Source organism: Phyllostomus discolor, chromosome 2 (genome assembly GCF_004126475.2).
Source record: "Phyllostomus discolor isolate MPI-MPIP mPhyDis1 chromosome 2, mPhyDis1.pri.v3, whole genome shotgun sequence".
In the NCBI taxonomy this organism is placed as follows: domain Eukaryota; kingdom Metazoa; phylum Chordata; class Mammalia; order Chiroptera; family Phyllostomidae; genus Phyllostomus; species Phyllostomus discolor.
This window is the reverse complement of record NC_040904.2, coordinates 68,516,511-68,543,139: the sequence shown is the minus strand read 5'-3', so window position 1 is coordinate 68,543,139 and position 26,629 is coordinate 68,516,511. Positions and strand designations below refer to the sequence as shown.

Below are 26,629 nucleotides of genomic sequence, written 5' to 3'. Positions count from 1 at the left end.
TCTGTATTTGTTTTCAATTGCTTTTTATTCCCACTCAATATATCATAAAAAGCTCTAAGATACATCAATAATTTATTTGAATCAATTGCATACTCATATTAATAGTGATATAAGCTAAAAAATTATATATAATACATTGACATATGTCAATATATAACATAATATGTATGTATAATATATAATATATTTACATACATATATTATTGTTATGTATTATATTAATATCTATTTATATGCAAATATCTAATATACATATATCTAATATATTTATATGATGTATGTTAATATATAGACATATATTTAATATGTAGATATATATTATATATTGTTATATGTATAACAAATATATATATATATATTCCTTCTAAGTATTCTACTTTGGCATAACTATTAAGAGAAATGAAAGCTTGTTAATATAATTAATGTTCATAACGTAAATATTTTTCTTTTAAAGATTTTTAATTATTTATTTTTAGAGAGGGAAGGGAGGGAGATAGAGAGAGAGAGAGAGAAACATCAATGTGTGGTTGCTGGGGGTTATGGCCTGCAACTCAGGCATTTACCCTGGCTGGGAATCGAACCTGGGACACTTTGGTTGAGCCTTGGGACACTTTGGTTGAGCCCGTGCTCAATCCACTGAGCTACACCAGCCAGGGCCAATATTTTTCTTTTAATAGCTAAAGTAATTTTATAAAAATGTTGTGATTTATTGAGTATTAAAACCAGGATCCCACCTTCATTATTATTGCTCAAAGAACATTTTCCGTTTCTGTTGTCCTGCTGCCTGCATCTGGGAGTGGAAGTGCTCTGAATTTACCTGTACATTGTTCAACAATGTTGAGTGTCTTGCTAGAATGTATAGTGTACTCTTTTGTAACTTAGCCTACAGAATGTGAAGAAATACTTCAGATTTAAAGATTTTTCGATTAACATTACCATGTTGCAAGAAGACTGCTGAAATATAATATAAAAGGAAAATATGTACAAGAGTCGATTGGTTTTTTGCTTTATAAAGTCACATTGAACATCAATGTAGTAGTTTCATTTGTTTAAATTTCATAAATTACTTTCAGAATTTAATTACTTAAATAGTATTTCTAAGGGGCTGAAAACACTGCTTCAGCCTGCAAAATCTAAATGGTTCATACAACAACAATATGTCCTCATGTATGTGTATGGTTATTATGAAACATGGTTGTTTGTGAACTGCCTCTGAATTTAAGGGAAAAACCACTCTCAGGAAAGGCCTTATTTTATATACAAATTAGAATGTAATGAGATAAAATAATTTGAAGAATATACAGGTAATACCTTTTGTTTGTTTATGTCATTGACATTTGCTTATTTGTATTAAACTGGATTTATTCTATTATTATACTCCATATTGTTAGTTTAAATGGCCAATTAATTCTATGTCATTTACTTAAAAAGTCATATTTACAGTCATTTTGAGAAGTCTAAAGTGATAATACTAAGGAAAGAATCTATGATGTCTTGTACTGTCGATGATTTTTGAAAATCCCTGTCCATGTGAATATTTTCACCATTCTTTCAAATGAATTATGTAATTTAAAGATGAAAGTAACACTTCACTGACCTGCAAACCTTGAAACATTATTTCTGGCAAATAGGTAATTTTACTGTGTATACTTGTAATAGTATTTGGTTGATGGTTGAGACAAATGTAAGCTATGCTATAAGCATGCTCGTTTCTTGGAAAAACAACTACATAAGCTGTTTCATAAACAGTTGTTTCTCTGCTAAGCCTCAACCTTTGCCATTTGTTCCTAAGACATGAACTGACTTTTAAATTAATAATTATTTCAAAAGTAATTCTAAAATCTGAAGAAATTAATCCTGTAGGTGTTTTCCTTTTCTTTCCCAAGCTTTTTGGTCATTTTAGGCCCCAGTTTGTATCCATACCATTTGTCTTCATAGTGCTAGCACTTTGTTGACACCTTTTAGGAGTGTTCTATTTTTGCCCAACTATTTTTTCTTTTGATTTACTGATTTTAGATACACAGAGAGAGTGGAAGAGAAAGAGAAACATCAATTTGTTGTTCTACTTATATGTGCATTCATTTGTTAATTTTTTAAATTTATTTTTATTTTTTATTGATTTTGGAGAGGGAAGAGAGTGAGAGAGAGAGAGAGACTGCTTTGTTTGTTATTCCATTTATTCATTTATTCATGTATTCATTGGTTGTTTCTTGTATGTGCCCTGACCATGGATCAAGCCTCCAACCGAGGCATATCAGAGACTAACTCAGTTAGCTGGACAGGGCTGCCCAATCTGGTCTATTCTCCTCCACTTCTTTAGGCCTCCAATTTCCAGGTTCTACCTACAATTTTTCATCTGAGCCTGTTTATTTCACTTCTTTTTTGTTTCAAAATTACTTTGACTCTGCAGACTCTCATATTCCCGTTTTCATATGTTCTCTTCAAATCGTGTCCCACTTGAGGTCAAAACATCTTCAAATACCAGTTTAGGTACAGATTATCCCTGTCCCTCCAATCTTCTTCCTGTTCCCTGAGGATTACTATTTGTTGCCAGCATCCATTTCTTTTTGTATGATAATCATCAAATCTGCATCTAAAACTTAAATTTTGAAATTTCAACTTTGAAACCACATTCACGGAGAAAAGAATTTTCCTAATGCAAAACCCTTTTTTGTGTGTGTCCTCTCTCATGAAAAAGTTAATTCTGAATGTATATGTAATTGTGTATAAGGAAGTACAAATGGAAATTACAAGTGTGTGAGCTAATTGTGACATGTCATTTATTATCTTTGAGTTTTGTGTTGTTAATGCTTATGGAGATAATGGCATTTTATTTGATTAAACATTATTCAAGGTTCTTATGCAAGAAACACTGATCTCCATATGATTTAATACATGTAATAGTTTCTTCTTTCTGTATCTTATATGGGTTCATCTACTAGTTGCAAAAACCTGGGTGCAAAGGATGTGAAAATTGTGATTTTAAGCTTTGTATTCTCTCTGTTATAGGAAGGAATGTAATAAAGTTGTTTGACTAATTGAAGAGCTAATATCAACTACAACTTTTAATTAAAATTATAAATGGAATTCCTAAAAACAATATTGAAAAGAAAATCATTCACTTTTAGTAATGACATTTAAAGTAGCAATGATAAATATTATTTTGCAAAATGATTTATAATACAGAAATTGTGCAATATATTTTAACTGATGGGTTAGAACTACAGGGTAAGATCAAAAACTTGAATAGATTGATCATACCCTTTTAGGAAGGCATTCCTAAACACAGTGGAAAGCTTTTCATAAGTAAATTTTGTGAGAATGTTCATGGGCATACTCGGGACCACAAATGAATAAATTTTGAGCCAATATAGGTATCTTCAGTGATTGAAGCGACATGAAATTTACTAAGTGTTTGAGAATAATAAATTGGCAGGAGGATTAGACTATGAAGAAATAAGAATAATTGTAAGTTATTACTGAATAAGAAATAAGTTACACATTCAAAGTAGAGATTAAAACAAATTTCATTGCAAAATATTTTTTATCATTTGTACAGGTATTTATTATCAAGGTTTAGAAAATGCATATACTATAATTCTGGTGTTTTCTTTCCTCCATGATAATTTTTAAAAAAATAAAAATCTGTCATTTTATTACTGGAATACTGGTCCCTGTAGCTACTTTGTCTTTTGCTTTCCCAGGTCTAGCTTTTATGTCCTAAGGCACTAGACTGCAAACTACAGAATCAGAATCAAGGGCGACAGGCAGGGTTGTGGTAGAGGACGGAAATGGGGCTCAGGGATCTTTGTTTTAAAACGTTCCTCATCTAGTTCTCATTGCACATCCAGGGTTGAAAACTGCTGCCCAAAACATACATGTATAAATGTCTACTATTCTCTTTACCGAATTCAGGAAAAAAATATTCATATTCCAAACATGTCACAGTTCAGCATATACAAATCAATTTCAAGTGTTTAATTCCCTCTGTTAAGGCCAAGGGGACAGTATAACACATTTTAGAAAGATGACTGTAAAATTATTCTTTTCCTCTTTATGTTTTAGTGCTTATAGAAGTAAATCATAGGTGTCTAGAAAATTAGACTGCCCATAAATATCTGTTCCCTGATTGATACCTTTATTTGAACATCGATTCTAGAAAGACTTTAAATGTATTAGCAGATTTTCTTTTCTTATATCCATGTGCTGTGAAATATCTTACACTGATTTTATAATGTTTATTCTTTTGTCCTTCAATGTGGCATAGCACATTTTAAATATAATTATAAAGTCTGGAAAATTTAACACTTTCATTTTTCCTTACAAGTATTTTTTGTAATAATAGTATCGCATGCTTTTTTCTTCTAAATTATATAGGCATCAGTTTTTTTTTTAAAGACAGGTTTTATTTAGTATATGATCTTGTAATGCTCTGTCAGAAGTAGAAAGAAAGTTATACTGTATGTCTGTTTAGGTGAGTATTCTTCTTGGATATGCTTAATAGAAGTATTTGCCCTTTGAACAAGTGTGCCTTCAAATAATAATGAATAAAGGTATGCTTACAGGGCGTAACCTTTGTGGTAAAGTACATGTAATACTATATAAGCTTTTCATGATTTAAATATTTACACTTAACCTGAGTTCTTTTATTGAGTAGCACTGTTAAATGTGTTAAATGCCATCTTTAATGTTTAACCCCCTTCAATTTAAAGGATTTTTTAAAATTACTCTTCAGTCTGTTTATTTTTACCCATCCTAATATGCCCATAGCCATAAATTTCCCCAAGTGACTCAGTTAGCCATGTGTCACTGCATCTCATCATGCGGATATTCTGAGTCTCACGTGGAAGTCAGGTGGGTAATTCTCTGGCTTGTACTTTGTAAAGTACATTGTCAAAATTTCCTTACTTCTCAAACTTGTCAAACTTGGAAATCAACACTCGTCGGCTGCCTTATGCCTGTGTTATCTACATAAGATGGAACTATGTATATTTAATTATTTAAATACACCTGAACTAGTGAGGCTTAAAGTAAATAGCTATATTGTGAAGACTCCTGTTATATACCACTACCTCTTCCCATCATCACTCTCTACCTCCAGTGTCTGAGTTTTTATCAAAAGGACCACTTTGATTCTTGACCACTTTTTATGCTATAAAAATCAGTTGACAAGAAATTACCCAAATGCATATTTTGAGGTGCATGTCACGTGTAGTCATTACCTATTTCTTCTTACAGTTTCTGTTTCATTACTTTCTCTTTTCTTGATGATTGTATTTACTCCTTATCAATATTTATACATACCTATTTGTAGTTTTCCTTCCCTTAATATTTAACTATTAGGAAGAATTCTTTTTCTCTTTAACTGTTTTCTTTATACTCATTAGTTATATTCTGAAAGATATGAGTCTTGATATGTATTAAATATGTAATTGTATGTTTTCACAAAAGATCTTATGATTTTTAGAATTATGTATTCTGTATCTAGGTTTTGGAATGTCTTTAGATTTCATCTAAGAACTAAATTATTTCTTCCTCCACATTTTATAATTTACTCCATTGCAATAGCACTTAGAGTGATTGCTTAGGAATTATGTTCTTTTCTTCAAATGATTTGATTACTCACCAAAGAGACTTTTGTAATTATACTTAGTGAAATATTTGGAAGAGTTTTAAGTCATTTTACTGTATAGTACCACCTCCATCCTAGCACTCCTGAAAATACTTCGTACATTTTTATTGACATTATACCAGATTATAACTCTGTTTACTTAATAGAATTCCAGCCTTCACTGCACATGGGTGAATCTCTTTGAAGCACACTTTTCAGTAATGAAAACTCAACTGATCCCCCCTCCCTTTCATAGCTTTCTCTTTTATTACTATATTGATCTTTCAGTATCTTGGAAGTTTAAATCCTATATTTTTATATCATGTGTAATTCATTTGTTTTCTTGTCTAAGACACCTAATCAATCTTTACTCAATTACAACATTTCAGCATTGTTCCTATTCTTTTCACTTTGGAGTAATTTTCTCACTTGCTCAGGGACATTGTTTTCAATGCCTGCTAGCTAAACCTCACATAATCCCTTTGAATTTTCTCTTTTTGTGGTGACCTCTCTTTATAAGGTTTTTGTTCAGGTAATGTACTTGAAATGAAGCAAACACTTTATCAGTTCTACTTAGTTGTTTTTTTTATTTCTTTAAAGATTTGTCTCAGTCAAAAGATAGTAACAGGAAAAATATTATAGTTATATTGTTTAGACTAGAAGATTGTGGAAAATGGTAAAAAGCCTTGGAAATAAAGTTCCTTTTTATAGGCATAGGAGCATCTGTCTCTAAATTATTCTAAATAAAAGCCTACTTTTAGAATAAGAAGCAACCACTGATTTTCATTTGTTTCTTTTTGACAATATTCTTCAGTTTCTTCTCTCTCAAGTGTATTACAGAAAGGGATGTTTCTATCTCTGTAATTCTATAGTTGGTGTTAAGTCAGGAGCAAAGTAGCTATGAGTATTATACTTCAAAAATCATCTCTTTTTCTTTACATTGGTGTCCTTTAGTCCAGAGTTTAATATAATATAACCTGATACTCCTTTTTTGTCACATTACAAACTTATTTTTCATAGCAGATATGCTTAATCTTTTCTTTCAGTGAAATATTTTTTTTGTTGGTGACTTTATTTATTTTAGAGAAATCCTTTAACTATTCCTACTAAAGCTGTTATTGGATATAACTTTGGAAAAAATTTTGTTTCATATTTTTAAAAACTGAATTGTGATAGCATGAATTGTGATAGCATGTTTTTTTTATTGTTGTTCTGTTTTGTTTTGTTTTGCAAAAACTAAAGGTTTTATTTTTACTTTCCCAAGGGAGGGAAAGGACTATGCACCAGAGATATATCTCTTTCAGAGATATGCACCAGTCTGGAGGGGTTAGGGCTTTAGGCTTTTATGGGGTAATGGGGTGGTTGTAGAGCAGGGTGTTTCATTTGGGCTGCAACTTGTAAGTTCCTAGAGCCTCCTGTCCTTGAGGGCACTTCTAGTAATTTTCTAGTCCTGAGGATAAAGGTTCATAAAACAATTAGGATTAATCATGCTCTGTGAGGTCCAGCTAGCTCTGGCAAAGAGGACCTGAGAAAGGGGCTTTGGCCTATTAAAACTGAAACACAGAGTGGTAAGTAGCTTGTCCAAGGTCATACAGCTAGTAAATAGTAGGACAGGGAGGACTGGGATTTGATCCTAGTCAGTCTGGCACATTGCTTCTCTGTAGCTTGGTTCTGCTACCCTGAAATGTAGTTTTGCTTGTCTAGGTTTTCTTTTCCCTTTTTTAAATCTCTATTAAAAATACATTTTACTGATTATGCTATTACAGTTGTCCCATTTCCCCCCATTTATTCGCCTCTGCCCTGCACCCCCCTCCCACCTGCATTCCCCCAAACCCCGCCCTGACCTGCATTCCCCATCCCTTAGTTCATGTCCATGGGTTGTACACATAAATTCTTTGGCCCTGGCTGGTGTGGCTCAGTGGATTGAGCAGCAGCCTATGAATCAAAGGGTAGCCAGTTTGATTCCCAGTTAGGGCGCATGCCTGGGTTGAGGACCAGGTCCCTGGTTGGGGGTGTGTGAGAGGCAACCAGTAGATGTTCCTCTCACACATTGATGTGATGTTCTGGCCATTTAGCTCAGTTGGTTAGAGTGCCATCATGATAGCATGTTTTAAAAGAAGAAATCTTATGCAACGCTAAAATAATGGGAGCCATTGAAAATTTATTAATAGATTATTGCTTTTGAAATTCAACTGATTTCTCTTTTTCTTATTTAAGCTACTAGGAAGGATATCACCTTTTCTATTTTTTGTATAGTGTTCAGTGCTGTGTAACATAAGAGTTCAAGTGACTTAATCTAATGTTTAATCTGTTTTCCACCCACCTCAATCCCTGAATATCCTAGATGATGTCACAAGGACATGATGTTTTTTCAGTGATGACTCTATATGCACCTGGTTTGCCTAAGGTTGTTTGATTAATTGATAATTATGAAACATGGGGACCGAAAATATGTATAGACTGTGATATCCAGATAAAACTTAGAGAAAATCTTGAAAATTTAAAAAAACAGAAGTTGATACTTAATATAAACAGTGGTAATATCAAGTATAGCTCATATATAACCCTAATTTATCTAATTTTACTAACCAGTTATGTAGAGTTCTATCGAAGTTAATCCACATAATGGTTATTTACATATTGGCCTTATTATTATTATTAGAAGACTCCCTTGGTAGTTTTATTGGTGTATTAGTTTTCTTCCCTCATTATTCTAAAAACTACCAGTAACTTGAAGTTCACAATGAAATAACCTTTTAATGTCAGATAGTGTTCCTGATATTTATAATGTGAAAACTTAGAATGCAATTTCTTTTTTTTTAAAGATTTTATTTATTTATTTTTTAGAGAGGGAAGGGAGGGAGAAAGAGAGAGAGAGAAACATCAATGTGCAGTTGCTGGAGGCCGTGGCCTGCAACCCAGGCATGTGCCTTGACTGGGAATCGAACCTGTGACACTGGTTCGCAGCCCATGCTCAATCCACTGAGCTATGCCAGCCAGGGCTAGAATGTAATTTCTTCAGTAAGCACTATTATAATTAATTGTTTTGCCAACTGATCATTGATTTATTGAAATAGTTTCATCTCTGTATAATAAAGCAAGAATGTCAGGTATTGGGTATAAAAAATAATCCTTTAGCTTTTTCCCTATGGTAAATTTAGAGCTTTTATTTGCATCCTGTAAAGAGTGATTGTTTTTGTTCAATCTCTGAAAATAACTTCATAGGAGTAGGCTAGCAATAAAAACTCATATTACAAATTCACTTTTTTGAAGGCTTCTCCTATCAATACTAAAGTTCAGCAACACATTTATTCTGAAGGAGTTTGCTTTTCCTTAGAATCAAGGAGACTTACCTTGTTTAGTGAAGGTGACTGAAGTACGCTGGTGTAGGTTTGTCTACTTTTGGTGAGTAGGAAGTTAATAAGAGATTAAAATGTGAGTTTAAACTACTCATTAAGGTAACTTTATTTTTTAACTCTTTCTGGCACTGACAAACATGAACTAAATTTAAGTACATTTTGTTTAATCTTAGAAAGTAATCGCCTCCATTTTCTTCCTGTATGCTTGTATTAGTTTGCAGTGGGTGCTACACAAATTTGATGTCTTTGAACAACAGAAGTTTCACAGTTTTGGAGGCCAGAAGTTAAAAATCAGTGTAACTGGGTTGAGGTTAAGGTGTTGGCAGGGACGTGCTATCTCTGTAAGGGAGAATCTGTTCCTTACCCCTTCCAGCTTCTCTTGGTTGTTGGCATTCCCTGGCTGTCACATCCTTACTTGGCCGCATTGCCTTGTCCTCTCCCTGTTTAAAATACCCGTCTTTCTTCCACTATAAGGAGATATGTAATTGCTCTCCTGGATAATGTGTGAAATCTCTCCATTTTAAAGTCCTTACTTTTATAGGCATCTGCAAAGATCTATTTTTTTCCATGTAAAATATCATGCACAGATTTTAAGGAACAGGATATAGACATCTGAGGGGCCAGTTTTCTTACTCCCCAAATGACAGATTTCTTTCTTCTATAGCCTTACCTAATCTTAAGAGAGGTTCAAGCAAGGATAACAAACAAAACTATGAACAAATGTATACTCATAGATCCATTGTTTTTATACAGCATAGTAGTAGTAATTTTAGTTTAATTAAAATGAGATTCAAGAACTTTTTAAAAATTATATTAATTTATGTTTATTTTATTGCATCTATGCATTTAAAATAATTTTATTCTGTGGTATTTGTAAATATTAAAAACACATTCATTTCTTCAGGATTCTAGTCATTGGTAGCATCACCAATTTTCCTCCTTCATAATTTTCCTATTTAATTATGAACTTTGGATTACTTTTTTCTAACACTTTCTCTTTCTTTTTGTTCCACACTTTTCTAAGTATCACTTAAGATAAATTGCAGTATGGTCTATATGTATGTATGTACATTTCTTCTCTCTTTAAATGTATTCATATGGCTATAGATAGATTTCGGTCACATTTTATACATACAGACAGAATACTTTTATTCACATTGCACATTGGTACGGCTGTACCCATTGTTGTGTATGTTATATATTTATATATACTGTCAGCTATATGGAATATTTTATATATTTATATATTTATATGTATATTGTACATATATTTCAATTATATAATATAACCTAGAGGTAATTTAAAAGAGGAGGTATATTATATAACTTAGAGGTAATTTAAAAGATTGATATTGTTTTATAAACTAGAAATGACTTTGCTTGGTTATTTACTTTAACCTGTACCTCATTAAGTATTTATCTTTATATATTTTAAGCCATCTTTAAGCAATTTTTTGAGAAAAGGTTATATCCTCAAAGCATATAGTTGTGGTTTGGGTAGTATAATCTGGGAAAATTGAATAGTATTATTCAATATCTGTGTCTTCTCTCTTGGTATTCTATATGTTCACTCATGAAACCCAGAGTTCCATACAATGGCATATTCCAGAGTATGCTAACACATCTAATCAGCTGAATACGTTCACTCTTTTTATGTAAAATTGTAGGCCATTTAAGGAGCATCTTATCTCATATTTCTAGTCCATAAGAGCATTATTTTTGGCAAGAAGCATTTCAAAATATATTCCCAGAATGAGTGAATACACACACACCCAATTCTTTTTTCTGTCTTCACTATTTTACCAAACCATTTCTTATAGTGTATATTTGAGTTTTTGTTTTTTAAAGGTTTTATTTATTTATTTTTAGACAGTGGGAGAAGGACAGAGAGAGGGAGAGAAACATTAATGCGTGGTTGCACTTGTGCATGCCCCCTACTGGGGACCTGTTCTGCAACCCAGGCATATGCCTTGACTGGGAATCGAACCAGTAACCCTTTGGTTTGCAGACTGGCACTCAATCCACTGAGCCACACCAGCCAGGGTATATGTTTGAGTTCTAAATGATATTTTATTAATAAAATTTGACTTCATGCATGCCACTCAGTTTGGTTTTTACATGGGTAGAAGTTTCTTTCATTTACTTCTTTATTTACTTTAATAATGTCTTTTGATAGTAACCTCGTATAAGTCAAAGATATAACTTGGCTCATTGAAAAAGAGCCTATTAACATTTTTAGAGTTAACATCCAAAATGTTACAATTTTACAAAATATCTATTTACCCTATAAAAATTTTTCATTATGGTATTAATTTCATTAGTATATTCCTTTAAAGTGATTTAATATATTTTTAAGGTTTTACTTTTAGCACTATCAATATATTTAAGGGACACAATATATGTAACATGTTTAGCACACCTCTGCAGTGTGTATGCAATTATTTAATCCATCTATTTGCAATCCTTACTAAAATACTCTTTTTTTCTAATTATATAGAAGCTCTACAAGGGAAATGAAGTGATAACAATATAGAAGCATACAACTGGAAAATAGAAGCTATTAAAACCTCTCTATCTGTAGCCAACCAGCTCAATATTTTTTCTATCTTTTTAAATATTTTAGTCTATGAGTTTGTGTGCATTTACATTAGGAAGATGCAGCACATTATTTTTTTTTAACTTTTTTTAAAGATTTTCTTTATTTATTTTTAGAGAGAGGGGAATGGAGGGAGAAGGAGAGGGAACATCAATGTGTGGTTGCCTCTCACATGTTCCACACTGGTAACCTGGCCTGCAACCCAGGCATGTGTCCTGACTGGGAATCGAACTAGCAACTCTTTGGTTTGAAGCCTATGCTCAATTCACTGAGCTTTACCAGCCAGGACATTATTTTTTATAGTGAAAAAAATCGCAGCCTTCAATACAGGGTAACACAAAAGTAGGTTTACAGTTGTTCATATGAAAAATAATATACAGGGATTAATAAATAATGCTACCAGAATAAACTCTGTATTTCATGTACACACAACAGAAAATATACCTTTTCCCCACCTTGTATAAATCAATAGTTTAATTTTTAACAACTATATATTATTCAGCCACTTATTTTTTGCTAATGAAAGTAATGCTAAAATTGATAGATAAAGTTTTTTTGAACACATTTCTGATTATTTCCACATGGCAAACTTCTATCATTTCAAATTGCTGAGTCATTGAGAATTATTGTTTTAATATTTGATGCGTATTGCCCGATTGCTATTCACAACTATTATACTATTTTGTACTCATACCAGCCTTATCTAAGACTTGCAATTGGTTATTATCATGTGAACTCTCTACCCATTAGATATGAGACTTATTATTGTTGATAGATTAATCAAGCTAGCTCTTTCTTTTTTTTTTTACTTTAAATATATTTTTAACATGTTCAGTTATAGTTGGTTGACATGCAATATATTTTTCAGGTGTACAACTCAGTGACTAAGCATTATATAACTTAGTAAGTGGTCGCTTGGATGAATCTAGTACCCATATGATACCATACATAGTTATTACATTATTATTGATTATATTTTATGTTCTGCACTTGACATCCATAAGACTATTCTGTAACTACCAATTTGTACTTCTAAATCCCTTTACTATTTCAACCTCCCTGCAACACTTCTCCGATCTGGCAACTGTCAAAATGTTCTCTTTTTCTGTGAATCTGCTTTTGTTCTGCTTGTTTGTTTTCTTTGTTTTTTAGATTTCCACATATAAGTGAAATCACATGGCATTCGTCTTCTCTGTCTGACTTCACTCAAGCACAGTACCTTCTAGATCCCTCCATGTTGTTGCAGATGGCAAGATTTCATTCTCTTTAATGACTGAGTCATATCTGTTGTGTGTATGCACAACTTCTTTATCCTTTCATCTGTTGATGGATATTTAGGTTGCTTCCATATCTTAGCTATTGTAAATAATGCTGCAATGAATATTTGAATGTATGTCTTTTTGACATATGGATGTGTATGTCTTTTTGATTTACCATTCTGAGTTTCTTCAGATAAATAAATACCCTAGCTCTTTCTTTTCAATTTGCTATATAGCATGTGGTGCTTTGAGGTTGTAAATTAGATGATATAAAGCCTTATCATGTAAAAATCTTTCATTTGAATTTGAACTCTAGAGAGCAAAAATATGTGAAGTACCCTCTTGTCATTCCCCCCATTAGCAAATTTGTGGGCAAAGTTTAGTCCAGAAAGATTATATTCTTTACTCATTGGGATGTCTCTCATGCTGGATTTATTTAGATTTACTATAATCCTTTTAGTCGGTTAGCACAATCATCTAGGAATAACAAATCAAAAGCAAGGGGAGGTTTCTATTCTAGGCAAGTGTATTAGAAAGGTATAAACTACTGTCACAAAGGTACTACCTCCAAAGTTCAGGGACCTAAAGAGCAGAAAAATGAATTTACCTTTTATGTAATGATCTCAGATAAGTATTCTAGATTTTGTGAGAAGTTTTGTTTTACATATTTAGGGACCTAGGCTGTAATTTTATTACTAAGGAAGAAGGAGGAAATTGCATAATTAAAAGTACCCACCCCAAAAAACAACACTTTAGTTATTAGAGATAACTAATAGATGTGTCTAATAAAAAACACTAATAGACTGATGGTTCCCAGAGGAGAAGGGGGTGTTGGAGGACTGGGTGAAAAAGGTGAAGGGATTAAGAATTACAAATTGATAGTTACAGAGTAGCCATGGAAATGTAAAGTACAGCACAGGGAATGTAGTTGATAATATTGTAATAACTATACATGGTGCCAGGTGGGCACTGAAAATATTGGGGGGACCACTTTATAAAGTATATGATTGTCTAAACAGTATGTAGTACTCCTGAAACTAATATAAAATAAACTGAATACAAACTGTGATTAAAAAATAAAATTAAAAAAGAAGAAAACACCAATAGAAATGAAGAAACATGACTTTTGAAAACAAATACATTGAAGCCTTTCAGTGAATGAGTAAGTAATCTATTGTCAGGTATAGGATTTGATTTTATTCTACCCACAGGCTTATGTTAACCTGTTACTGTTTCATGGATTGTGGCAGCAAACACAGAACTCCCAAGTCTGAGACAAATGGTTTTATTACTCATGGTACAGAAAGCAGTATGTGCAGCACCATATTTGCATTGGTCCCCCTTGCCTTCCAAGTCCCATACGGTTGAAATGGTATGATCCAGATGGATGCTACTCACATGGTTGATTTGCCTCCTAGCTGAGGCAAATCAGCTATTCACCTTGGGGGATCCATTGTTCTATAGCAAATAGTAATAAAGCTTGTTCTTTGTCTTCAAGGAAGGCATCTCATTCCTCAGGGCTGTTTGCTACATATAACTGGACCCTGTCAAAAATAGTCAGGGCCATGTATTCTTGGTATCCTAAGCAAAATAAGTAGAAGTGTAGGAGATTCTTTGAAGGACTATTTCTTCTAACCCCTATCACTCGGTAGCCTCTGAAGATATTTCATGTGTATAGCAAGATAAACATTCCAAAGAATGAGGAAATTATAGTCAGCATGAGGAAGGTCTTCATGTTCTTAAATTTCAAATATTTCTCTACCAACAAATGTCTTCAGAAATAGTTATTCATTTATGTTTATGTTTATTCATTTATGTTTATAAGAGGAGTTTTAAGAAACTCCTTAAGAGCAGCTCTTAGCTATGATTGGCTTCAGTAAGTGGTAGGCGTAATAAAGGAGAAATAATTGATTTCGTGTAAGTTAGAAATTCTTTTTGAACATGGGTTTGCCTCCGCCATTGGTCTAAATTATGGTTTGTTGTTGTATCTGAGGGAAGTGCTGTGGAAGTCTGTTAAGAATAAGAAAGTGAGTACTGGAAGTTCTGTGTTCAGCTTTTGGCCGTGCCACTTAGTGACTTTGGGATTTTTGTCAGTTTACATAATCTCACTTAATATTTTTTTCATCAAGATTCTCTGGAATCAAGTGAGATATGACTATGAAAGTCTTTTCTAAGTTGTAATACATTATGCAAATATTTAATTACTAAGAATTATGCAAACTTGAGCTTTTCTCTGTTAAAGGAAACTGAAGAATATGTCCTCTCAATGCTGAGGATATGTATGTTACAACTCCTAATCTGGACATTTTTGCTTGTATCCTACCTACTTTTAGAAGGTTTAATTTAAAAAAGAACTTTTTAAAAAGCTTTAATTTCAGTCACTTGAACACTTAGTTCATGTAGCTTACTTTTTATATAAACATGTTGATCAATTCAGTTTTCTAATAGATTCTATATGAAATCTAAAATGGTGGATTCAGTAAAAATTGTGTTTGCATTTTATTCTTATTTTTTTTTATGGATGATAATAGTGATACTGTTGGCAAAGGAGTGGATAGCTAAAAGGTAAAATGTTTGTCTTTATATGGGAAAGCATACTTGGAATAGGGTATAGAAGAATTTGAAAAGAGATAGAAAATATTTTCAGTGTTGTATATGTGTATGTATGTGTACAATACAGGTATTAATCAAAACCATTTTTCTCCTTTAGCTTCTTGAAAATGTTATAATTAATTGCTGTGGGAGGAAAAGGAAGAGATGGTGATATAACTCACCTGTCATTTTTTTATAATAGGGTAGGATTATTTCCTCCTGATGATTGATTTATTGACTGCAGTTCCCAAATAACTTCATGTCTTTTATTATCTACTGTATGCTGGGTTTAATTAACCACTCTAATGGTTGGTTTTCAATGATGGAAATTGTGAGAGAATCATAAAATATTCTAGATAGAAGTTACTTTAAGGGTCATATACTATAGCAGATGAGGAAAGCAAGATCCATAGAATTAAGGTCACACATCTGGATGGTAGTTTAGATTCTTAACGATCATTCCTCCTTTTCCGACTTGTAGCAGTGCTCATAACTATTATGCATTATCTTAGTTTTGAAGTATTTTAAAACAATAACATTTTGTTCTCTTTTTAGGTCGTTATTAGGAGCAAAAGTGGAGAGATTTTGTATCGTATTTCACCGTGGGCGAAGTATGTGGCTCGTGAAGGTGATAATGTGACTTATGATTGGATACACTGGGATCCCGAACACACTTATAAAGTGAGAACAACAGATCTTTAAATAAATGCTTGTCCCAATATGTTTAGGAAAGTACATTTTTACTTTTATAGTAATGTTTAACTTTTCAATGCTGGTTTAATATTTTATGTCATACTGCATCCGTTTGCTATACATATATTAGATTCTACTACCTGTAGCCAATAAAGTTAAAAGTGATTTTTTTTCCAGTCATGTGTTTTTGAGGTTGAGGGGAGAAGTAAAACTAAATCCCTACATAGTGACCTATAAGGAATACTGATTATTTTTTTTAAATCTTAAACAAGCTTTCTGATTCATCAAAGACTCTTCAATGATGTGATATTTCCATTGTGATGAATTTGAAGCAGGGCCAGTGTCCTTAAGAACAAGGAATAGTGAAGACATTTCATGAATATTTTAGGGTAATTGTTGAGGCTTTCTTATTCACAAGAGTCACAGGTATCTGTGCAGGCTGGTGTGGCTCAGTGGATTGAGTGCTGGCCTGTGAACCAAAGGGTTGCCACTTCAATTCCCAGTCAGGGCATGTGCCTGGGTTGTGGCCAGGTCCCTGGTTAGGGGCGTGTGAGAGGCAACCACACATTGATGTTTCTCTCTCTCTTCCTTCCCCTTTCTCTAAAAATAAATAAAATAAAATCTTTGAAAAAAAGAGTTAGGTATCTTTGTACTCACTTTTCTGTCCTTTAGGTTACTGGGGCTTGTTAAGTGCTTGGCATTTAATAATTATGTATGTATTTCATAGCTGTTGTGTTTTCGCTAAGGCTTAGGCTCAAAACATATCTTCACTCAATGGTGAGGCATAAGCCATTACATGATTGTTCTTTTAAATAGGTTCATTAACATGATTCTAAAAAGGATTTTGTTTTTCTGAAAAGAAAACTTAATGGATGTAACCAGGCTTTTTTTTATAAATGTGAAAACAGTCCCAGAGTTTTGTCTGAGTTGATTCACCTTTTCATCTAACATGCTTAAATCGGCTAGAGTCATACTTGCATTCCTGTTCTAACTGTATACCTAATTTTATACACTGTAGCTTAAGCATTCCAGGCCAAAGAAGCCAAGAAGTCTACGAATTTATGAATCTCACGTGGGGATTTCTTCCTATGAAGGAAAAGTAGCTTCTTATAAACATTTCACATGTAATGTACTACCGAGAATCAAAGACCTTGGTAAGTAATAACTGTGATATTTGTTCAGATAAAATTTTAATGAATCTGTTTTCTTATTAGAAAAGCTAATTACAAGTGTCTCCTTTTGTGTTAAGAGATTAAATGTGTAATAGAAATGAATTTTATTTTAGGCTTCTCAAATTGCCTTGTAATAGTGATAGCATAGAAAAGAGAAATGGTATAAAAATAAGAATTCAATATATTATTCCAATTACAATTTTAAGTAATGTTAACTAGTAACATGTAAAATCATAAATACATAAGCATAATTACTTTTTTATAAGAGAGAACTTTTATCATTTAAGTGGTCATTGAGTAAAGCCTGTCCATTCCAGTTTCTTAGGGAAAAAAAAATTGTACATTTGTAGGATGAAAGATGACTGGAATTCATTTTTATATCCAAATCATTGTACATATGGCTCTTGTCTGGATGACATTTTTGACAAATATTTGTGGTAAATCTTCTGTGTGAAACACACTGTTGTAGATGTTCAGGACCATGATGACACAAACCCTGTCTTCATGGGAATAACTGGGAGGGTGAATGGCATATTGCTGAATTATTGACTCAGTGTGCTTTAAACCTATTCTTTTTCTATTTATAGCTATGCTTTTTTTTTTATCATTTTACAGCATATTAGCACCTGCTCCAATGGCTAAGCAGGAAGATAAAGTACATTTAATTACTGTGCTTTTGCTAGGCAGTCCAAATTTTGGTTGCAAGAAAGTTTTGTAATTCATGGTTAAAGTTTTCAGTTATATACAGATTGTAATTATCTGTGATACTGAGGTTCATTTCCAGAAACCAAAATTAAATAATGTATGGGGAATTTAACACTGATTATGTTTAATAGATATTATATTAAAATTGTTGTATTTGAGATGTTCTGCTATTTTATAATATAATAAATAATTTATTACTTTGTTCTTGTAGAAGGTTCAGCAGAGTAAGGATTCTCTCATTTATCTTTGTGTTCTAATTACCTAGGTTAGTATTCTGAACATAAATAAATCTAGGAATGATTAATGCCATAAAATTAACAATAAAACTATAAATTGTTATTTGATTATGGAAATAATATTTATTGTATAATACAGAACTAAACTGCAAACTTTATATTTTATTATAAAATATATAATTTATTTATGTTATCTGAGCAGTTTATATATATATTTCTATCAAGCCAAGTGTAGTTAATTTGAATTTTTTGCAGTAAAAAGGCAAACAATTGTAAACTTTTCAGCAGATTATGAACCGTGGAGTTTGTTATTTTTTTTAAATTTATCAATCCCTAATTCTGAATGTGAATTTATAATTGTTCTATTAATTATGTACTGAACTATGTGCACAAGAAGCTATGTTGACCTGAATTGGACTTTGACAATGGGATAAGACTATTTCCTATACATTTTACAGAAATATAACTTACAAAGCAATCAAATAATATTTGAAAATTATTACCAAATAGTACTTGGAAGAAGAAAAACCTGATTTTTTTTTAGTTTTTTTTAAATAATTTTTTCTCTGATTATTTGCTTACATTAAAAACACATTAATAAGTACATTTAATAAGTTACAGATTTTTAGAAAAGGCAGTGCCTACCTTTTTGAGTCACTTTATTTAGTGTTAGAGTAGAACGTTTTCAAATAGAAGAAGGAAGGCTGTTGCGTGTAGCTGTGTGTGTGCTCACATGTGCACACAGGCAACTTTAGAGTCATTTAATAGGTGTAAGAAATAGTAGAAAGAGAATAATTAATGCTAACTCTGTAACAGCTCTTTTGTGGGAAAATGGATTTGTTGCTATGTCTTATGGTATATAGAAGAATAACAAATATAAAGAAAAAAGTAAAATAAAAAGCATATGGCATGCAATTGGTTACTATTATTTAGCATTCATAATCTTCAATATGAATATTACAAGTACAGCTGAAGTTTAGCATATGGAGATTTCCATCTTTAATATTCTAAATCCAAATTAAGAGTCTATTTGCATATAATTTATTACTTGTTAAAATGAAGACATTTGAAATAGCTAGTTAGAGTATAACTCTCAAGAACTAACTGTCTGATTTTGTTAGAAGGTCAGACAAGCAAAAGATATTAAAGTAGTAGAACTTTTCAAAATGACCAGGTCATTTATATGTAAATGATTATGTGTAAAATGTAATGTCTTCAGAACAAGGATTCTATGTTTATATATATTTTTATTCTTTTTCAAAATGTGGTTTTAATCTCTATTTGACCTCTGCTCATATAGGGTACAACTGCATTCAATTGATGGCGATCATGGAACATGCCTATTATGCCAGTTTTGGTTACCAAATCACAAGCTTCTTTGCAGCTTCAAGGTAAAAGGAAAAACTCATTACATCCATTCTTTTTTGAGCAAAAGTTAAAAATATAGTTTTATAGTTTATATGATGTCATTTTGTAACCTGTTTTAGGGTTAACAGGGTTAACATAAAGTTAGCATTTTTAAAATCATAGAGTTTCATCCCATCTAGTCTTAGAGTTTGACCTTGATTAATGTTGCTTTTCATGAAATGATTTCTGATCAAGAGTATTCAGTTATTTGCTGAAATTTTCATGATTGGGAAGCCTGAGCTTTAGTTAGAAAATCATGTCTTGCAGAAGCTTTTACTGCCAGAACTCACATCTTTTTATAGGAAACGATTGACTCATATAGGAAGGTGACTGAGGAGTCCATTGGTAGGACATGGGCCTACCATTCACAGAAGGACTGTCCTTCCCAGGCTGAAGTCTAAGGAATGGTGCCTTCTGTGCAGAAAGATACAAGGTCTTCTGTGCAGAAAGACACAAGGTCTTCTGTGCAGTTGAAGAAGTGCTGACCTGAATGATCACAAGGTGAACATGTCTAACACTGTTTTGGCCTCTTGGCAAATATACTGAGATGGCATAGAGATTTTCATTCAATAATCCTGCATATTATGATTTCCACCTGCAGTAGAAGCAAATGTCAGGGTGATATACTAGCATAGAATCAGAGGTCTGATCAGATTAGATTAGATTAGATTAGACAGGAATTGATGTTAGCACTGAGATCTAAAGCATGATTAAAAGTTAACTTGGGGAGGAGTAAAGTGGAACTAGTTAGATAGAATTCAAGACAAAAAAAAAACAGTATTCATTTACTTGCTTTCCTTTATTGTAGTTCTTCTTGAATAAATTACCTTTACTTATTCTCTCTAATTCCTCCACTTTTCTTCTTTCTTAAACTTATTCTAAGAAGTCTTTTCACCTCTTCACTGAAAGTGCTCTTTCCAGTGGTACTGATAGCCTCCATATCATCAAGTCCAAAGATAAGCTCTTACTTACTTGTACTGTCAGCAGCATTTGGCACAATTGGTTATTCCCACTTCCTTGGAACTTTTGCCTTGCCTTTTAGAATACTTGACCCCCTTTCTTGTGATTTCTTTCTTATTTCCTATGCTCTTTTTGGCCAGTAAAGATTGTATCTACTAGTGCTCAGCCCTTGGTTTTATTTTCTTCTCTGTTTATATGAAGCATCTCGGGTCTCATTAAGTCTCACACATTCCTATGGCTTAAATACACTTTATATGCCAACTCCCAAATTTAACTCTCTAGTTCTGACCTTTGTTCTGAACTTCAAACAGTATCTGTTTGACATTGGGATATCTAATCCTTATGTAATACTTAACACATCCCAAATTAAATTGTTGATCTTATCTTCCATCCTACTCCCCCAGTCATCTCTCTTAGTTCTGTAAATGTGAACTTCATCTTCCAGTTGTTCAAGCCAAACACCTTTGTGATATACATGTCTCTTCTTTTCTGTCTCTCTAGTTCTAGCTATCATAAAATTTAGCTATCTGTAATTTCAAAATGCGTCCCACATCTGGCTGCTTCAACTGCTACCACTCTGTTCCAAGTTGCTGTTATATCTTACCTCTATTAATTCAATAGCTCTTTAACTGGTTGCTCTATTTTCTCTTATCCTCCTATGCTTTCCCTAGTTTTTCTCCCTCCATAAACTTGGACTACTTTCTGCATAGTGGCCACAGTAAACATTTAAAAAATAAAAGTTATATCATGTCACTCTTGCAAAGAACCTTTTAGTGATTCTCTTTCAAAATAAAAGCCAAAGGGTTTTTTTTTTTACTTTTTTAAAGATTTTATTTATTTTTAGAGAGGGAAGGGAGGGAGAGAAACATCAATATGCGGTTGCTGGGGGCCGTGGCCTGCAACCCAGGCATGTGCCCTGACTGGGAATCAAACCTGCGACACTTTGATTCACAGCCCACACTCAATCCATTGAGCTACGCCAGCCAGGGCTGCCAAAGGTTTTATATTGGTCCATAATACCCTATAACACAGGTCTTGGTGTCCCCTGTGGTCTTAACTCTTGTTCATTCCACTCCAGCCAGCTACAGTAGCATATTTGCTGTTCTCCAAATGCCCCTAAGCTCATTTCTGTCTCCAGTGCTCTTTCTCTCTGAGCACTCTTCTCATTAACTATTCACATGCCTTGCTCCCTACTTCTTTAAGGCCTTTGCTCAAATATTGCCTCATGAAACTTTTATAGTTGTCCTTATTCAAAATAGCAAACCTGCCCTTCTTACCATTGGTTTTGCTTCATTTTTTTAAAGATAAGTTACTGCTATCTGAGAGTCCACTTATCTTGCTTATTTATTTGTTTTTCCCAACTAGAATGCAACATTTATAAATGCAATAATTCCTATTTTGTTCACTGCTGAATCCACAGAACATAGAAAATTTCATGACATGGTAGATGGCCTAACAAGTATTTGTTAAACAAACGAATGAATGAATGAAACTTTACTAGTGTTCATTCATTGAACATGATATTCATTGAGTGGAAAAAAGGCTTGGTGGCTAGGATAAGGAGAGGAAGTGGTAGAATGTCATAAGTCTGAAGTTATTGGAAAGAGCCACATTAAGCAGTGCAGTAGGTCATGATTAGGACACTGATATTTATCCTGAGAAGATGATATAATCTTACTTGCATTTTTAAAATACAGGTCTTGCCCCCCATTAGAGTTGGCTATTAAGAGAACTGCTGTATACTAAGCACTGTGCTGTACCATGCATGGGAAACCGGTTAAGCACAGCCCCTGCCCTCAAGAAGCATGTGGTTTAGCGAGGAAGAGCCACAGTAAACAATCATAAGGGTTACCATTTAACAAACTATAGAAATCACCCCTGAAAGTATAGTCTTATAACGGTGACCATTTAAAAGACAAAGATGATGCTGTGGAAAACTGTAATGCTGAGATTTTACACAGATTAAGAAAGGACTCCCTTGGATTGAGTGTGGGCTGTGAACCAAAGCATCGCAGGTTTGGTTCCCAGTCAGGGCACATGCCTGGGTTGCAGGCCAGGGCCCCCAGCAACCGCACATTGATGTTTCTCTCTCTCTCTTTCTCCCTCCCTTCCCTCTCTAAAAATAAATGAAAATTAAAAACAAAATCTTTAAAAAAATCAGTGAAAACCTTTAAAAAAAAAGAAAGGACTCCCTTTGTGGTGTGATTTTGTTCTCTTTTTTAGTGTAGATTGGAAAACTACTTTTAACACAAACACGTATGAGCTATAACTTTTCAGCTTTGGTGTCACACATGGCATTTTCTCTTGGCCTGTTGGTACCTGGGCACATTTCAGTTTAGGAATAAGTAAATGCAGGAGGGATGACCTCAATCAAGACCCCAAAGACTTTCAAAGGGATACTCTAAGAGTTCACATAAGCCCAACCATATAAACTCAAAGGGATGGCTGTGCCTGTGCACAGGAATGGCCATATTCCCAGGATTAGTCAGACTTGGAGATGGAAATCAGTAACTCTGAGTATAGAGAAGTAGGGTTCTAAAATCTAACTGTTCAAAATGTGAATTTTTCTTGGTATATAAATCTGTATTTAATAGCTTAATTGAATTCTTTATTGAATGCTTTTAAATTTGCTCAATAGCAAATATTAAGCAAATTTGATTTTTACCTGTCATATGGTATTGCATATTTAAAATATGTAGTACAGTACTGATAAAACAAATGATTCACAGTAAATGATTGTTTGCTTTCAGTATGAAATAATCTTGTTTTTGCTGTGTTCTTTATCTTTAGTCGTTATGGAACTCCTGAAGAGCTAAAAGAACTGGTTGACACAGCTCACTCCATGGATATTATCGTCCTCTTAGATGTGGTACACAGCCATGCCTCAAAAAATTCAGAGGATGGATTGAATATGTTTGATGGGACGGATTCTTGTTATTTTCATTCTGGACCTAGAGGGAATCATGATCTTTGGGATAGTCGATTGTTTGCCTACTCTAGGTAGGTACATATAATGTTGAAGTGTTTTCTTTATTTAAAATTAATTTTAAGGAATTTCACTAAATTTGTTGTGTCTGTACCCTCTCACTGATTATTTAATTTCTTAAAATGAGTTTTTACAATTTTATAAAGAATATTTGACACACAAATAGAATTTAATTTGTTTTATATAACACATATTCATGGTAAGTTGCATTAAATTTTAGTTTTATAAATCTTTTGCCATTTAAAATATTTTGGTGATGTTCCCACTTAAAAGGATTAGTGCGAAGCATTTTTTAATATCAAAAAGACTGTCAGGTTGAATTAACCTTAGCAAGTCTCCCTTTAATAAAGAAATACACATTGTTTTAAGTAGGTTAATTTTAAAAATCATACTTCATGTTTTGCTATCTTAATAATACCACCATGTTTTAGCCTGCAGCTAAATAATTATAACTATAATAACAACTAACATTTATAAGTATGTAAACAATATGTCAAATATGGTGCCGAATGTTGTAGCTATATTAGCTACATATTTTATTTATTTTGAATGATGACTCTACTTATATACAGTAAGTACTATTGTTTTTCTTTCTTTGGTTATATTTTGCTTGCTTGTAAGCTAAGTACTATTTTTATAGCCACTTTACAGATAGTAAACTAAGGGATACTGTTAAAACAGTTTGGTGAGATTAAACACATCTCTGACTTCTTTTACCATCTGAATAAAAGTGTGTTTTAGGTGATTAAATCTAAATAGCATGATATAGCAAAAAAAATTTTTAAAAGCCAAAATACTCTCAACTTGTGTCTGTTATTTATCATAAGTAGAAATGTAGAGAAAATTGTTATCAGGCATATTAAAAGTAGCAGAGCATCAAGTAATATATAACTGATTTTTAAAATAATAAGTATTTTGAAAAGAATGTAATGAATTTTGTGAATGTTTTATATTATATAAACATTCACATCCCTGGAAAATGAGTAGTGTAGAAAAATAGTTAAGCAAATAATTTGATAAAATGAAGAATTCTAATCTTGTAGTACAAATTAGATGACTTTTACATAGATGAAATTGTTTCACTAATTGTTTCACTTTTCTTAATACCATACAGTTGTGTATTTCATAGCCATGTAGGAATCACTCACAGCAGATGAAGCAGCATAATTATGAGAGAAGACGTAAGAGGCAAAAGCTGGTGGCAGGGTTCCAGGCCTAGCTTCACTCTAGTATGAATCAATTAATCATTGTTTCTCAGTTTTTTCATTTTAAAAAAGGAGAGTTTGGGAGCTAATAACCACTCCTTCTGTAAAGGTATTTTGTATTTTGATCACTTTTTTGAACATTGCCTTTCACAGTATGGATTTATAACAAATAAAAAGGACTGAATACAGCTGTGCTAATTTTGTGATATAATCCCACTAATTACATTATTAGGTAAATCTTATATATGTTGATTGTGGACAGGAAGTGCAATTAATTGAACTCTCCAGTTTATACTGGATGAGTAAGAGTTAACTCTATCCTGTAGAACTATGCTTTATGAAATGCATTAAATGTTTGAGTTTGATTGTAAAACAGTTGTTTCATAGAACTGTGTCTTAAAAAGAAATACATTAAGTGGGTAAATTTTATGTATTGAATTCTTTATTTTATTAAAATATTCACTATAATGTATTTTCTGTACCATAAGCTCTTGAAGTCTGAAGTTGTCAATCTTCTAAAGAAAAGGGATTATACATATTTTTTAAAATAATTTATTACAGAAATCAAGACATAGTTATCATTTTTGTTTAATTCATGATTTCTTTTGTTATTGAATTAACTATTGATCTGTCTCAGGTGCTTACTTTTGGTAAATAACTTATGTTACCATTTTAACTTACTATTTTTATGGTTACTATTTTTGACTTTGCTATATCATATAGTCTTAGTCCTCTGTAAATATAGTTCCACTTAAAATGAATTTCTATCATTTTAGAAGGTCTATTTAAATTTCCAATTTTTAAAAAATTACTATTTCTTACATAGGTTTATAATATTGGCTATAACATAATTAAATACTATAGATAAAAATCCTACAAAGCCAATGAATATCCTAAAGTTAAACAAATTCTTATATACTTAAATTCTATAATATATAAAATACTAAAGTTTCTCATGTTCTTTGAAATATTTTCTCAATATTACATGCAATTTATGGAAAACTTTATTCACAAAACTTGTATTATTAACCTGATGACATTTATCAGGCTTTTTACATTCATTTTCTTCTGTTCTCATTGTTTATAGCACATGTATAATGTTGGAGTCATTTCATAATCAGCATTTATGATTCAAATCCTACTCTGCTATTTTGGTTATCTATTGCTGTTTAACACACCAGACCAAAATTGAGTGACTTCAGACAATAGCAGTTCATGTTGTTTCTGTATCTATAGTTTAGCCACAGTTCAAGCAGAACAGCTGTCTTTTCCATGTTGTGTCAGCTAGAGTGACTTCTTTGGGAGTGGAGCATCTACTTTAAAGATGGTTTCCTCATATGACTGACATTTGGTGCTAGTTCTCAGCTAGGAGCTCAGCGCTGGCTGTGTGTTAAAGGGCTTCAGTTTCTCCTATTGCAGCCCACTCTACTCCTTACCTGGGTATCTCACAAGAGTGAGGGTTTCAAATCACAGACATGGATGCTGCCATTTCTTTTGGTCTGGATCTGGAAACTGACACACATAATTTCTGTTAAAAAGTATTGGCCAAACTGTTACAGATTCAAGGCATTGGGAACATGGACTCCATTCCATGGAAGGGACATGAAAGAATTTTAGGGCTATGTTTTAAAGTCCCCATGTCTAACAAGTTGACCACACACACTGAATGTGCCACTTCACAAATTCTAAAGAGGTATATTGGAATACCTTTCTATGTGGAAATACTATTTTTCTCAACTATGTATCTATTGTAGAGTATTATGTCTGACATAGGCATTTTTTAAAAAAATACATTTTTTTCTTCTAAAAGTAATACTGTTGTTAATTAGAAAACCTATAAAGGTACAC

General features: G+C 32.6%; 1 protein-coding gene across 1 annotated transcript in view; it reads left to right on the top strand.

Moving 5' to 3' along the window:
- GBE1 (1,4-alpha-glucan branching enzyme 1) overlaps window positions 1-26,629 on the top strand; it is a 266,291-nt gene that overhangs the window by 117,744 nt on the left and 121,918 nt on the right. The window contains exons 4-7 of the mRNA XM_036017948.1: window positions 15,973-16,098; window positions 17,129-17,264; window positions 19,524-19,614; window positions 23,381-23,590. Of these exons, the coding sequence (XP_035873841.1) occupies window positions 15,973-16,098; window positions 17,129-17,264; window positions 19,524-19,614; window positions 23,381-23,590 (563 nt within the window). The remainder of the gene's footprint in view (window positions 1-15,972; window positions 16,099-17,128; window positions 17,265-19,523; window positions 19,615-23,380; window positions 23,591-26,629) is intronic.